This window comes from Mobula hypostoma, chromosome 4 (genome assembly GCF_963921235.1).
Source record: "Mobula hypostoma chromosome 4, sMobHyp1.1, whole genome shotgun sequence".
In the NCBI taxonomy this organism is placed as follows: Eukaryota; Metazoa; Chordata; class Chondrichthyes; order Myliobatiformes; family Myliobatidae; genus Mobula; species Mobula hypostoma.
Genome location: NC_086100.1, coordinates 103,451,728 through 103,466,616, shown reverse-complemented (window position 1 = coordinate 103,466,616; position 14,889 = coordinate 103,451,728). Strand labels below are relative to the sequence as shown.

At 44.8% G+C, this 14,889-nt stretch overlaps 1 protein-coding gene across 1 annotated transcript in view; it reads right to left on the bottom strand.

Annotated features, from left to right (window-relative positions):
- Positions 1 to 4,404: 4,404 nt before the first annotated feature.
- The window catches only part of LOC134345536 (methylsterol monooxygenase 1-like), a 34,598-nt gene continuing 24,113 nt past the window's right edge, over positions 4,405 to 14,889 (bottom strand). The window contains exon 5 of the mRNA XM_063046334.1: positions 4,405 to 5,648. Within this exon, the coding sequence (XP_062902404.1) occupies positions 5,441 to 5,648 (208 nt within the window). The 3' untranslated portion in view covers positions 4,405 to 5,440. The remainder of the gene's footprint in view (positions 5,649 to 14,889) is intronic.

Here is a 14,889-nt window from a genome sequence, read left to right as displayed (position 1 = left end):
AGCTCGCTTGCACAGGCCCGGAGAACACATCCCGGGACGCCATCTGGGCCCGTCGACTTCCTTGGATTTATCTTCAGTAAGGCCCTTCTAACGTCCTCCTCGGTGATGATGAATCTCGATGTCACCAGGTCCGGTTCATCCGGAGGGAGCGGGACGCTCCTCTTCTGTTCGAATCTTGCGTAGAATACGTTAAGTTCGTTAGCAAGCGAAGTGCCACAGTTATTGATATTCCCAGCCTTTTCTTTGTGCCCAGTGATCTCATTTAGTCCCTGCCATAGTCTACTGGCATCCCTCTGGTTAGCCTGGGCTTCCAACTTGGCTCGATATTGCCTCTTGGCACCCTTAATGGCTTTCCGGAGTTAACACCTGGATTCCGTGCAGCGACTGGTACAGCCACAGCTCTAGCCTTTAAAAAGGACTTAACCTCATAATTTTATCCAAGGTTTCCAGTTAGGGAATACCCAGATCATCTTGTGAGACACACAGTCCTCCGTGCATTTCCAAATAAAGTCCGTGACAGCTGAGGCATACTCATCGAGGTTAGCTGCCGAGTCCTTGAATACTAACCAGTCCACCGATCCAAAGCAGTCACGGAGGACCTCACCCGTTTCCTCAGTCCAACGCAACACTACTTTTGACACCGTGACCTCACACTTCAGTTTCTGTTTGTAAGCCGGGAGGAGGAGTACGGCCTGATGGTCCAATTTTCTGAAGTGAGGTCGTGGGACGGAACTGTAGGCATCCTTGACTGTTGTGTAGCAGTGGTCAAGTATATTCGGGCCTCTAGTGGGGCAGGAGACATGTTGGTATAACTTTGGCAGTGCTTTCTGAGGTTGGCTTGGTTAAAGTCCCCAGCTGTAATGAGCAAAGCCTCTGGATACCTGGTCTCAAGTTCGCCTGGGAGGGAATGTAGACCGCTGTCAGTATGACCGAGGTGAATTCCTGTGGCAGATAGTAGGGACGACACTTCACCGACAGGTGTTCCAGGTCCGGGCTGCAGGAGCTTGTCAGTGCCACTGTGTCCGAGCACCACGCAGTGTTGATCAGTAGGCAGACACCACCTCCCCTCCTCTTGCCCGAAGACACCGTGCGGTCCATCCGATGGATCGAAAATCCCTCCGGTCGGATGGTACAGTCGGGGGTGGCAGGGGAGAACCAGGTCTCGGTGAAACAGAATACACGGCAGTTCTGCATCTCCCTGCAGTAGAACACAGAATCACTGAGTAACACAGCAGGGAAACAGGTTCATCAGCTCACTCATCCCTGCTGACCAAGGTGGTCATCTGTGCTATTCCCACTTACCTGTGGTTGACGCACATCCCTATGTCAATCCATCTAAATGTCTTTTTACATATTGTTAATGCAACTGCCTCAAATACTTTCTCTGGCAGCTCATTCCATATAAGCATCACCCTCCCGTTCCTACTAAATCTTTCCTTTCTCACCGTGACCCTATGCCCTCTAGTTCTCAATTCATCAACCCAGGGAAAAAGACTGTGTGCATTCACCCTGTCCATTATGATTTTGTATACCTCTGTAAAATCACCCCTCATTCTCTTATACTCCAATGAATAGTCTCAACCTGTCCCAGTCTCTTGAGTCCTGGCATCATCCTCATCTTTTCTGCATTTTTTCCAGCATGACGGCATCTTTCCTGCAGCAGGTGACTAAAACTGAACACACTACTCCAAGTGTGTCCTCACCTATGTCCCATGCAATTGCAACATAACATTGTAATTTCTATACTTAATGACAAACAAGAGAAAATCGGCAGATGCTGGAAATCCAATCAACGCACACAAAATGCTGGAGGAACTCAGCAGGCCAGGCAGCTCCTATGGAAAAGAGAACAGTTGATATTTCAGGCTGAGACCCCTCTTCAGGGCTGGAAAAAAAAGATGAGGAGTAGGGTTAAAAGATGGGAGGAGGGGAGAGAGAAACACCAGGTGATAGGTGAAATCTGAAGAGGGAGGGATGAAGTAAAGAGCTGGAAAGTTGATTGGTGAAAAAGATAGAGGGTCGGAGAAGGGGGAGTCTGATAGAAAAGGACAGAAGGCCATGGAAGAAAAGAAAGGGGGGAGGAGCACCGGAGGGAGGTGATGGGTGGGCAAGAAGATAAAGTGAGAGAGGGAAAAGTGGGTGGGGAATGGTGAAGGGGGAGGGGCATTACCAGAAGTTCAAGAAGTCAATGTTCATGCAATCAGGTTGGAGGCTACCCAGACAGAATATAAGGTGTTGTTCCTCCAACCTGAGTGTGGCCTCATCAATAGAGATATTGAAATGGAAATGGGAACTGAAATTAAAATAGGTGGTCTCTGGGAGATCCTGCTTTTTCTGGTGTGCCACTGGGAGGTCCTGCTTTTTCCCACCATTCCCATTCCGATATGTCTATCCACTTCCCATTCCCATTCCAATATGTCTCTCCATCAGAAAAAGCAGGATCTCCCAGAGGCCACCCATTTTAATTCCACTTCCCATTCCCATTCCAATATCTCTATCCACGGCCTCCTCCACTGTTGTGATGAGGCCACACTCAGGTTGGAAAAACAACGACTTATATTCCGTCTGGGTAGCCTCTGACCTGATGGCATGAACATCGATTTCTCAAACTTCCAGTAATGACACCCACCTCTCCTTCACCATTCCTCACCCCCTTTTCCCTCTCTCACCTTATCTTCTTGCCCACCCATCACCTCCCTCTGGTACTCCTTCCCCTTTTTTATTTCCATGGCCTTCTATTAGACTTCCCCTTCTCCTGCCCTGTATCTCTTTCACCAATCTACTTCCCAGCTCGTTACTTCATCCCTCCCACTTCAGGTTTCACCTATCACCTTGTGTTTCTCTCTCCCCTCCCCCCCATCTTTTAACTCTACTCCTCATCTTTCTTCTCCAGTCCTGCTGAAGAGTCTCAGTCCAAAACATCGACTGTACATTTTTCTATACACACTGCTTGGCCTGCTGAGTTCCTCCAGCATTTTGTGTGTGTTGCTTCCATACTTAATGCCCTGGCTGAAGGGCAGCATGCCAAAGCATCGGGCAGTACCGTACAATAGGTTTTTGAGCAGGTTTGCTGACAGCCCGTACACCAGCCCACTCTTTGGCCGGGAGGAGTCAGTGTACCACACGTATACGGAATGTGAGAGGCTGCAGCCGCTCTTCCAGTTTCTCAAGGGGCTGCCTCTGAGGTTCTAGCGGCACTTTAGTCCCACGTATAGGGGCACCCAGTTCGGAAGGGGGCGTGTCGTGAGCAGGAGCTCCTGGTGGGCTTGGTCCTGGGCCTGGCCAAGATGGCCATTCACGGGTCTAGGCGGTGTAAAGTGGAGGGCACTGCCCGGGCCAACTGCCTGCCCCTTTTCTGAGAATATGTTCATGCCCAGCTGTTTTTGGAGAGAGCATGTGGTCGCAATGGGTACACTGGGAGATTTCCGGGAGTGGTGGCCCCCTGGGGTATTGACTGTTTTATATACGATAGTAACCATATTATAATGAGTATACTTACCGTCTTGTAAATATTGATCGTCTGTAACTTGTGTATATGTGATGCAAATAAATTTTTAGTTTTGTCAAAAAAAAAGCCGGCTTCTTCAACAGCTTGCCCACCTGTAACACTGCTTTCAGGGAACTATAGTATGTACTTGCAGTCCTCTGTTCCATTACAGCCCTACTGTTCACTGTGAAAGTCCTGTCTGGTTTGACTTCCGAAAATTGCAGCACCTTGCACTTATCTCTAGTAATCTATTGCTATTTCTTCATCCACTTTCCCAGCTGATCGGGCTCTCACATTCTATATTGTCTATGATACCATGTTAATATGAACTGCAGACTGTCTAACTGTGCCTTGTACATGCTCACTCCAATGATTTATACAACAATCAGCCCAGCCCCAATCCCTGGCATACACCTTTTGTCATGGGTCTCCAGCAGCCTTTCACCGTCGCCCTTGGTTACTTATCATTCAGCCACTTCTGGCTCCGTTTAATTGGAAAAGCTTGGATCCCAATTGATCTAACTTTCCAGAACAGCCTAGCATGCGGCTCTGCTCACCAGTCTCCTGTGGCTCCACATTTGAAAGCCCACTTCAGTCTTTGAGGAGCCCTATTCTTTTTCCCTGAATATACTTATAAAACCTTTGTATATCTTTATTGTCTCTGCCACAGCTATCTTGTGCCCTTTTTTTGCCCTCCCGATTTCCTTCTTAAGTGTAGTCCTGCATCTTCCACACACCTCCAGGGATTCACTTGATCCCAGCTGCCTGAGTTTGTGTTTCAAAATTAAATCACATGTTTATTACCAACCTAATGCATAGCAATAGAATATTGCAATTTAGGAAGTACCAGTGATTAGCAAGTCCATACATGCCCTGTACACAAAGTGATAAGGAATTCCTTTGGTTATTCATTCTGGTTTACCATTGCTTTAAACCTGTCAAGGTTGCATGGATAAAAGACTTTATTGAAAATTAAATACAAATCAAATACAGACAGACTTTTCAAAGTATCCCAGTTCAAAAATTAATCTAAGGACCACAAAATATAATACTAAACAATCTAGAGCTTCAAATAATAAATCAATTTTTATAAATATTTATAAAGAAAATCTGCAAGATTCAATCAACAAAATTCAAATTTTTAGATAATAAAAGCTGAATGTGACAAGTTTTTGTAACAATTCATGTATCCACCCCAATCCCAATTAAACTACTGGACTCAAAATGAGGAAAGGACACGTCAGTTGCAAATCCCAGTGATATAACCTCAGGACATCAATGTATTCTGGTTTTATCATTAAAATAAAAGATAATATGGATAAATTATACATCTAACAAAGAAGACAACAATCCCAATAAAAATAGGATGAGCAAATGTGATCAGTTTAAGACACATTCTTTTCCACTGCATTCACATCTAAGAGTGATCATTAGTTATGGTCCAAGATAATACAACTGCTGATTTAAAATTGAAGTACAGTTTTGGATACAGCAAGGTGCATGATGCCATTGAGATGAGGAGTAATCAATGCACAAAAATGCTATGCACAATTCATTAGCTCAAATAACTGGTCAGAGTAGCATTTTAAACTTACTAATGTGCTTTTTTAATAAACTTGTTGCAAAACAATAGCAGCGATTAAAGTACAAAGAATTCAACCCTTTGGACCTCAGGAAGTGGAATTTATATGTCCCCTTCTCCAAAGACTTCTGGAGATACACAAGGGATACAAATTGGAAATATAGTGCAGCAAAGGTTCCAGCACTACTTATCTAATGCCTTGCATGGTCAAAGTGGGCTTAATGAAACCTTGGTGGATGTCTAAGGCATTACATTCCTCAGAGTTTCACTTGCAAAATTTTTCATTTTCCAACAATGGTTATAAATACTTCTGAACAAAAATGGGAATTTGAAAAGAAATTGCTGAACAATGAGTTACACATTGGCAGATGTCATTGTCTTTTCTTATCTTCAGGCTCTCCTTTGTTTGCCACCTTTGTGTTGTAAGCGTTGAACTGCGAATCAGTGCCAAAAACTTTGTCCCAGTAAGTGAAAGTTGAAGCATAGTTTCCAACAAAGTTCATGTGGTGAAAATCGTGAAAACGGGCTCCAGCATAAAAGGGGATCAGATGCAAAGGATTTATAGGGATGTCATAACCACTGAAAATTTTAAAAAGAAACATATTAAAATAACACTACACAAGAGTGGTGCAGAATATATTAACTAAATATATTAACTAAAATTCACTTCTCTCTTCTCAGATACTTTTAAAATTTGATAAGCAATTCTGGCATTTTCTGTTTTTGTTTCCTATTTCCAGCAGCTGGACTGCTATCACTGTAATTATTTAAATCTGAAAGAATAACAAGTTATCAAGGAAGCTTCAAGTCTTCCTCAAGTTATGCATGTGAAAGGGCAAATACAGGAACAGTAGGAGGCCTACACAGAGAGTCATCAATTTTATGTAATAAGGTAGTTTTTATATCATGACACATTGAGGAACCAACTTCATTAGTCTTGCGAAACCATGGATCTGGAAGTCTTCACTCTCCAGGGCGCAGGCCTGGGCAAGGTTGTATGGAAGACCAGCAGCCCCCACTCCATGACTCCAATGTCCAAGGGAAGGGCATTAGGACCCATACAGCTTGGCATCGGTGTCGTTGCAGAGCAATGTGTGATTAAGTGCCTTGCACAACACGCTGCCTCGGCTGGGGCTCGAACTCACGACCTTCAGGTCGCTAGTCCAATGCCTTAACCACTTGGCCACATGCCCAAGTAGGAAAAAGGTTATTAAGGATCTTGTTTTGTGCAATGAAAAAGGATTGATTGGTAATCTTGTTGTCAAGGGGTCTTTTGGAAGTTTACAGTGGGTTTGAAATTGATGTAGTTCAGTGCAAAGCCGGGGTTTTACGTTCAGCAGAGTTGCTATGATTAACTGGGAGAACACACTGAAGCATGTGATAATGGATGAACAATGATTAGCAGTTAAAATAGCAGGAAAAATATTCCTTTCGGACACAAACTCTGAAAAATAAAAGTGATTCATCTGTGGCTGAGCAGACAAATTAAAGGTAAGTATTAAATAAACAGAATTAACTAAATAAATTTGTTGGAAACAGAATAGTGAGCAGTTTAGAACTCAGCAAAGGAGGGTCAAGAGTTGATAAAGAAAGTCAAGACAGAATATGAGAGAATACTGGTAAATATTTAATAGACTGCAGAGCTTTTAGAAGTTTGCTAAATGGAGCAGGATTTTTTTTTATCAACCATAGTTCAGCATTCAATAACATCATCCCCTCAAAACTAATCAATAACTCTAAGACCTTGGCCTCAATATCACTTTGTGCAACTGGATCCAGGATTTCCTCTCTTGCAGATCCCAGCTAGTTCTGATTGACAACACCTCCACAATTTCCATCAGCACAGATGCAGCACAAGGCTGTGTGCTCAGCCCCCTGCTCTACTCAGTTTACACTTACGACTGTGTGCCTGAGCACAGCTCCAATGCCATATTCAAGTTTGCTGTCGACATCACTGTCGTAGGCCGAATCAAAGGTGGAGATGAATCAGCAGGTAACAGGGAGATTGAGTGCTGCCACACCCACCACCTCTTACTTCATGTCAGCAAGACCAAGCAGCTGAGTGTAGGCCTCAGAAGAAAGCAGAGGCCCACAAGCCAGTCCTCGTCAGAGAATCAAAGGTGGAGAGGGCTAGCAACTTTAAATTCCTCAGTGTTATTATCATGGGCCCAGCATGCAAGTATAATTATGAAAACGCACGGCAGCACCTCTACTGCCTTAGGAGTTTACGGATATTCAACATGACATCTAAAATGTTGACAAACTTCTGCATATGTGTGGTGGAGAGTATATTGACTGACTGGTGTGGAAATACCAATACCCCTGTACAGAAAATCCTACAAAAGTAATGGATTTGGCCCAGTACATCACAGCTAAAGCCCTCCCAGCCATTGAACACATCAACATGAAATGCTGTCACAGGAAAGCAGTACCCATCATCGGGGATCCTCACCACCCAGGTCATGGTCTCTTCTCACTGCTGCCTTCAGGAAGAAGGTACAGGAGCCTCAGGACCCACACCATCAGGTTCAGGAACAGTTATCATCCCTCAACCATCAGGCTCTTGAACCAAAGCTGATAACTTCACTCAACTTCATTTGCCCCATTATTGAAATGCCCCCACTAGCAAAAACTTCACTTACAAGGACACATCATCGCATGTTCTCAATATTTATTGCATATTTATTTACTATTATTATTCTTTCTATTTACACAGCTTGTTGTCTACTGTACTCTGGTCAAACGCCTGAGCTGAGTGAACTTTCATTGATTCTGTTATGGTTATTATTCTATAAATTAGTTGAGTATGCCCACAAGAAAATGAAACTCAGGATTGTACATGGTGATAATAAATTTACTTTGAACCTTGAAAAGACTAGCAAGGGCAAGTATTAGGCCCAATGACAGATCTTTGTAATGAGAGTTTTTATTGGCGAATAAAGAAATGGCACAAGAATTAAACAATTACCTGTGACTGTCTTTACCTGTCACAGACTGTTCCTGTTTGAGCGACTAACTGAAGTGCCCCGGAGGCTTTGAATAAAGGGTTTATACTTATACGGTCTCCGAGTGAGTTTATCCGGATTCAACTTCCACATTTGGTGCAGCGAGCAGGGTACCAACGTAGGGGCTGTGACACAGAAGCGTGTTGAATAAACGACAGACCGAACATCCTATCTACAGGGACCGATCGAGCCCGCAAAGACGAATTGTCTTTGTCGCTCCCGATGATACCAGTGTGAGACTTTGCCTCTCGCCTGGATCTCAACACAGGACCTTGACGGGACCCAGATCGAATCTGCCGAGAGACTCGTATAAGGTAGGACAATTATTTGAAAATTGGACAGCTCACAGATGTTGGGTAAATGAACAGTAGATACCATGCGCAGGTATCGGGTAAAAATTAAAGTCAGGTAAGAATCAAGGTCTGGTAAAGAAACCAGGAGAATTGAGCAGCAGACATCATGCCTGGTAAAAAGACAAAAACATGGGACAAGACCTACCGTGTGATTAAAAACAGTAGAGGAACTTCACCAGGCAAAAAGTATGAGTTGGTTCATGATAAAGAGAGATTTATGTGTTTTAAGTGGTATGTTACGTAAGAAATTGGGGGACAAAGTGTGGCCATAAGGAAGGACTTGGGATGTGACAAGTTGTGACCAAGCTGTAAAAATGGTTTAGAAAAAGATCATTCGTAATAAATGCAAAACCTTGATCAAGGAATGGAAAGAAGAGGCAGATAAGAAATGGAATGAGTTGCTATTGGCAAGTTGGTGAAATAATGCATTTGACAGAGGGATAGAAGTATGTAGGTTAGATGGAGAGCCTAAAACCTGGGAGACCCTTAAAGCGGAATGCGAATGGGTAGAAGGCAGACGAAAAAGAGAGGAGGAGAAACACCAGAGGGAGGTTAAGGCAGAAAAGGATAAAGCCGAAGGCCAAAAGCAACAAACGTAGGGACAAATAGGGAATGAAATACAGGATCCTGGGAATATGTCTGGCTTACCGATCCTGTTTGATGAGGATTGGCTAGTAACAAGACCCCCACCACTGTACTAGCCATGGGACCTGAAAATTCTCCAGGATTCTCTGACACCATGGGAGAAAGGGTGAAACAAAGAGAGAAGGGGAGGACACAGCCCCTATATCCAACCATCCCGCGAGGTGATACTGAAGAACGGATAAGCTCAGTGCCCAAGAAAAGTCCCCCGCCCAAACTTCAGAGACAGTAACCTACCCAATTGATGCTTTATCGCAGGGTGGGTAAGCAAATCAACCAGCAGTTATCCCTGTCTATGCCCCATGGAAGCCACACAGATGATGATGATAAAGAATCAGGCCCTGAGAGAAAGGAGAAACCGGCGCTTTTCACACATTATGTGCAGAGCACAATTCAGATGTATAACGCTACCCCCCAGGATCTTTTCGGACCTTGTTGCAGGATATCATCTGCAGACGAAGGACGGAAATGGAAGGCAGAACTGGGATACCGATATACCAAGAGTTGAGGGAAGGGGTATTAAACGAGGAAGAACATACCAACCGGATAATCCAGGGCTTGGAAAAGGCACTGCAACAGACTGTTAATATCACCAAAGTACTAGAATGTAAACCAAAACCCAGGGAGTCCGGAACGGATTGGTGGGAGCACTTTTGTGTCATGCTACGGGTCTTACGCAGGGGACCAGATCTTCAATAATGGGGATACTTCCCCTCAATTTAATGCACTGCTGCTCCAGTGTCTCCCTTTTAAGTTAACCACGATGATTAAGACCAACAATATGGACTGACCAGATAATGACCGTAATCGGATGTGACGGGCCAGAGTTCACTACTGGGATCCCAGCACAGTGTCCAGACCCGCGTCAAAGGGAGTTGCAGTTAAGCATGAATATGTCCAACGGGGTAACGCCATGCCAAAGCCACAGCCGAGACACTCGAAATTATAGTCCCACCGGGGCCCCACCGAAACCCCTTGCCCTCTCAGACAGCACGGGTATGCCAGACATGCAGGCCATACGTACATTCCAGGGGGACGCCCCTGAGGAGGAACGCAGACTATGGTCACAGATGGGCTGTAAGGAGAGTCCCATGACGGGTCTCTGGTTCACCCCTGCGGGACAGGTCTGCGTCCCTACCCAATTTCTACCAATCCTACTTGATTTATATTCATACTTGTACTCACCTCAGAAAGGAGGGAAGGGTAAACAGTTTGCTGCAAACATGATGGCATCCGAAATTGCAGCAATTGGCTGCAAAGAGGGCAAAAGCATGTTTAATATGTCGTAAGAACAACGTGGGAAAGGGGACACCCTGTGTGTCGGGTGCCACTCCCCTACTTGGAGGCCCCTTTTCATGTTTGCAAATTGATTTCATTGAACTACCTAGAGTGCATTGTTACAAATATTGCTTAGTGATCATAGATGTGTTTAGTAAATGGATTGAGGCAATCCCTGCCACGATTAATCCAGCCCTGACTGCAGCTAAAATACTGTTGCGAGAAGTGATCCCCAGTATGGGCTACCAGAAATACTGAGCTCAGATAACGGTCCCCACTTTGTAGCCAAGATAAATGAGGAAATCTGCAATGCCTTTACCCATCAAACAGTTCCATTGCTCTCACCATCCCCAGGCTGCAGGTATAGTGGAGAGGGCAAATAGTACATTAAAAACCAAATTGGCAAAAACTTATGGAGGAAGCAGGGCTTAATTAGTTAGAGGTATTGCCCTTAGCATTATTCCATATGAGGGCTACCCCCCGAAAAACAAACGGGATTGTCACCAGCTGAAATCATCTTCCGGAAGCCCCCATGGGTTTCTGCATGGCCTCCCACATTTGATATAAATGGGCTACCTAACTAAGATTCTCCGAGCCTTACATTCACAGGTGCATCAGGCATACAAGGACAAAGACGAAACAAAAAGAGAAGGTGACTACCCCAGCATCGAACCTGGGGACCAGGTACTAATTAAGAACTGGAGCCACGGCAAACTAGAACAATGGTGGAAAGGACCATTCCAAGTACTGCTCACTGCGCCCACAGCAGTCAAGTTGAAAGGACAACTGTGGTGGATACATTGTACTGACGGTAAAAAATTACAGACTAAGTAGCCTATTACGGACTTTACCAAATACTGGGCCGTTGTCTTTTGCCTTCTTTTTAGGGGCTTCCAGTCAACTAGAGTCATACATAAGGGTGGGAGCAGTGGCCACCAAAGACGTGGCAGCTCCCCGCAGGCTAGAACCATCTTTTCCCCAAGGCACACACACGGAGTAATTCCCCAAGTGCCGTGGCCAAAACATCCCCTACCGTCCGATTTTGCCCATAATACTTTCTTGTCCCTTTGCTAAAACTATGCTAAACTTTAAGAAGCAGGGGAATGTTGGATATATGCGCAAGTAGCCTTGCATGAAAAGACTATGGTACAGTTGTCAGTGATCCCCCTCAATTCTAGCGAGGAATCTGCTTGGGGATGCTCTAATAACTTAATTGGCTTGCCTGCAGAAAGCAGAGGGCCATGGTGGAGGGAGTACATTCGGATTAGAGAATTGTGACTAGTGGTGTCCCTCAAGGATCGGTTCTGGGACCTCTACTTTTTGTGATTTTTATTAATGACCTGGATGTGGGGGTAGAAGGGTGGGTTGGCAAGTTTGCAGACGACACAAAAGTTGGTGGTGTTGTAGATAGTGTAGAGGATTGTTGAAGATTGCAGAGAGACATTGATAGGATGCAGAAGTGGGCTGAGAAGTGGCAGATGGAGTTCAACCCGGAGAAGTGTGAGGTGGTACACTTTGGAAGGACAAACTCCAAGGCAGAGTACAAAGTAAATGGCAGGATACTTGGTAGTGTGGAGGAGCAGAGGGATCTCGGGGTACATGTCCACAGATCCCTGAAAGTTGCCTCACAGGTGGATAGGGTAGTTAAGAAAGCTTACGGGCTGTTAGCTTTCATAAGTCGAGGGATAGAGTTTAAGAGTCGCGAGGTCATGATACAGCTCTATAAAACTCTGGTTAGGCCACACTTGGAGTACTGTGTCCAGTTCTGGTCACCTCACTATAGGAAGGATGTGGAAGCATTGGAAAGGGTACAGCGGAGATTTACCAGGATGCTGCCTGGTTTACAGAGTATGCATTATGATCAGAGATTAAGGGAGCTAGGGCTTTACTCTTTGGAGAGAAAGAGGATGAGAGGAGACATGACAGAGGTATACAAGATATTAAGAGGAATAGATAGAGTGGATAGCCAGCGCCTCTTCCCCAGGGCACCGCTGCTCAATACAAGAGGACATGGCTTTAAGGTAAGAGGTGGGAAGTTCAAGGGGGATATTAGAGGAAGTTTTTTTACTCAGAGAGTGGTTGGTGCGTGGAATGCACTGCCTGAGTCAGTGGTGGAGGCAGATACACTAGTGAAATTTAAGAGACTACGAGACAGGTATATGGAGGAATTTAAGGTGGGGGGTTATATGGGAGGCAGGGTTTGAGGGTCAGCACAACAATGTGGGCCGAAGGGCCTGTACTGTGCTGTACTATTCTATTTTCTATGTTCTATAACACCCGGGGTAGTGAAGTCCAGAATTGCAAGGGGACCCTGTGCGACTGCAAATATCAGTGTTTTGAAGGGTGGTACCTCAGGTCTCTTGAATATGACCTCCTCCCCGAAGCCTCTTGGCCACACTTACGTGTGCCCCACACCCGGGTGACAAATACAACTTGTCACTGCAGCCGCCAGGGGAAACTGTTCCTGGGGAACAGCACTTGCAGCATCTATAATTACAATGTTAATGGCTGGCTCTCCCTCGGCCCTTAAATGGCACCTATTGGGTTTGTGGGGATAAAGCCTACTTGTGGCTACCCGGGGAAGCGGCCAACAGGTGGGACCCACAGCCGCCCCAGAACAAATGGAGTGGGTGCTGTTATCTAGCTTACCTACTCCCCAACCTGAGGGCAGTGCCCGAGCTGCGGGATCACCCCCACTGGCACAGGCAGAGACAGGGAATCACGGAATCAGAGAGGCTCTGGATGATTGCCTTCCCATCTTATGGCATGGCTCGGAACTCCCGAGAAATCATTAAGCTGGCAGCTGCCCTGGAGGAATTGGCAAATGAAACTGCCAGCGCTCTGTTAGGCACCCAGACTCAGGTGGCTGAGGTGACCACGGAAATGTTAGCCATTCGACAAACAGTCCTACAGAATCGTATGGCTTAGATTTTATCCTAGCTGAGAAAGGGGGAAACCTGTGCTATCACTGACACGGAATGCTGCACCTATATCCCTGATGGGCTACTAACATTACGTCCCTCTTCGAGCACATTGCCAAGGAGACTGACAACATCAAGAAAGTGGGGCAGGATTTACACGGGTTTACCGAGAGGTCTAGATTGTGGTCGTTTGAAGGCCTGTTCAGTAACATGTGGGGCATAATATTGCATTATGGCCTAATAGTTGTACTTATCATTGTTATAATTACTGTCGTACGCTGTCTCTACCCCCTGACAACTCAATGCTGTACTCAGTCGCTTTCTCCATAAAAATTACTGCTCTGTTGATGGTGAAATGATCAAAAGGAGGGAATGATAAAATATGTAAAGGGTTAACAGTCGGTTAAACATAGCAGCCTGTTTTTCTGCAAGAAACCGCTGACGTTCAACAGATGTGCTATTCTTGCTATTCAATGCTGAGCAATATTTCTTCTTGTAGTTGGGCAGTCAGTGCTTCAAGGTCCTTGTCTCTCTGTACTGTCATGCACATAGATAAGACCGGCTCTGGCCTGTCCTGTGTGGGGGTATCTGAGCAACTATATCTATTCTGTAAGAGGAACAGCCAGTTAGTTGGTGGACCGAGCAGGAACAGTCACAGACTGTTCCTGTTTGAGCGGCTAACCGAAGTGCCCCAGAGGCTTTGAATGAAGTGTTTATACTTATACGGTCTCCAAGTGAGTTTATCTGGATTCGACTTCCACAGATATATTACAGAATATAGATTAGGAGCTGAAATAAACAGACACTAGTTAAAAAAAATACTGGAAATATTAGAGAAGTAGATGAGCTTGAAGGCTGATAAATCCCAAACACCTAATAATGAACACCCTGTATATTTGAACCATGGTGAACGATTGTCAATCCTCTGGTTATCACCTTTCCAAGTTCTGAAACTGTTTCTGTAGTTTGCCGGGTGGCAAATATGAGCCCACGCTTTAGGGTAAAAGGGGAAAGAATACACTGAGATCCTAACACTGGTGTTAAGGAATATCCTGGAAATTATAATGACAGAAGTAACAACAAGTATCATGCAGGAAGTAATACATATTACTCATGATGAGAGACAGATCTATATTGTCTTTGCTCAGTCGAAAAAGGACCAATTTGTTTAATACTATAACTAATAAAATAGATACGACAGAAGTATTAATACACTGTGTTTACAACAGGCTTTCAGTCTGATCCCATGCAGAACACAGAGAATTTTAGACAATATCCCCGCTGGTGTGAGGACTGAGGCACAGCCTGGGACTGCTTCAGCAGCGGATCTGAGACTTGGTCTGGTTCGGAATGCTTAATGTTTGTGGTCTTTTTTTTTAATTGGGTTATTCGAGTTCCTTGCTTTATGGCTGCCTATAAGTGTACTAATTTCAAGGTGTTTAATTTATACATTCTTTGATGATAAATGTGCTTTGAATATACTGATATGAATTGAAATTTGGTCACTAGACGGGTAACCAATTTCAGGTAAGCAGCTGTGAATTATAGGGTAAAACAGGCATAGAACTATAGAACACTACAGCACAGAAAACAGGCCATTCAGCCTTTCTGGTCTGTGCCG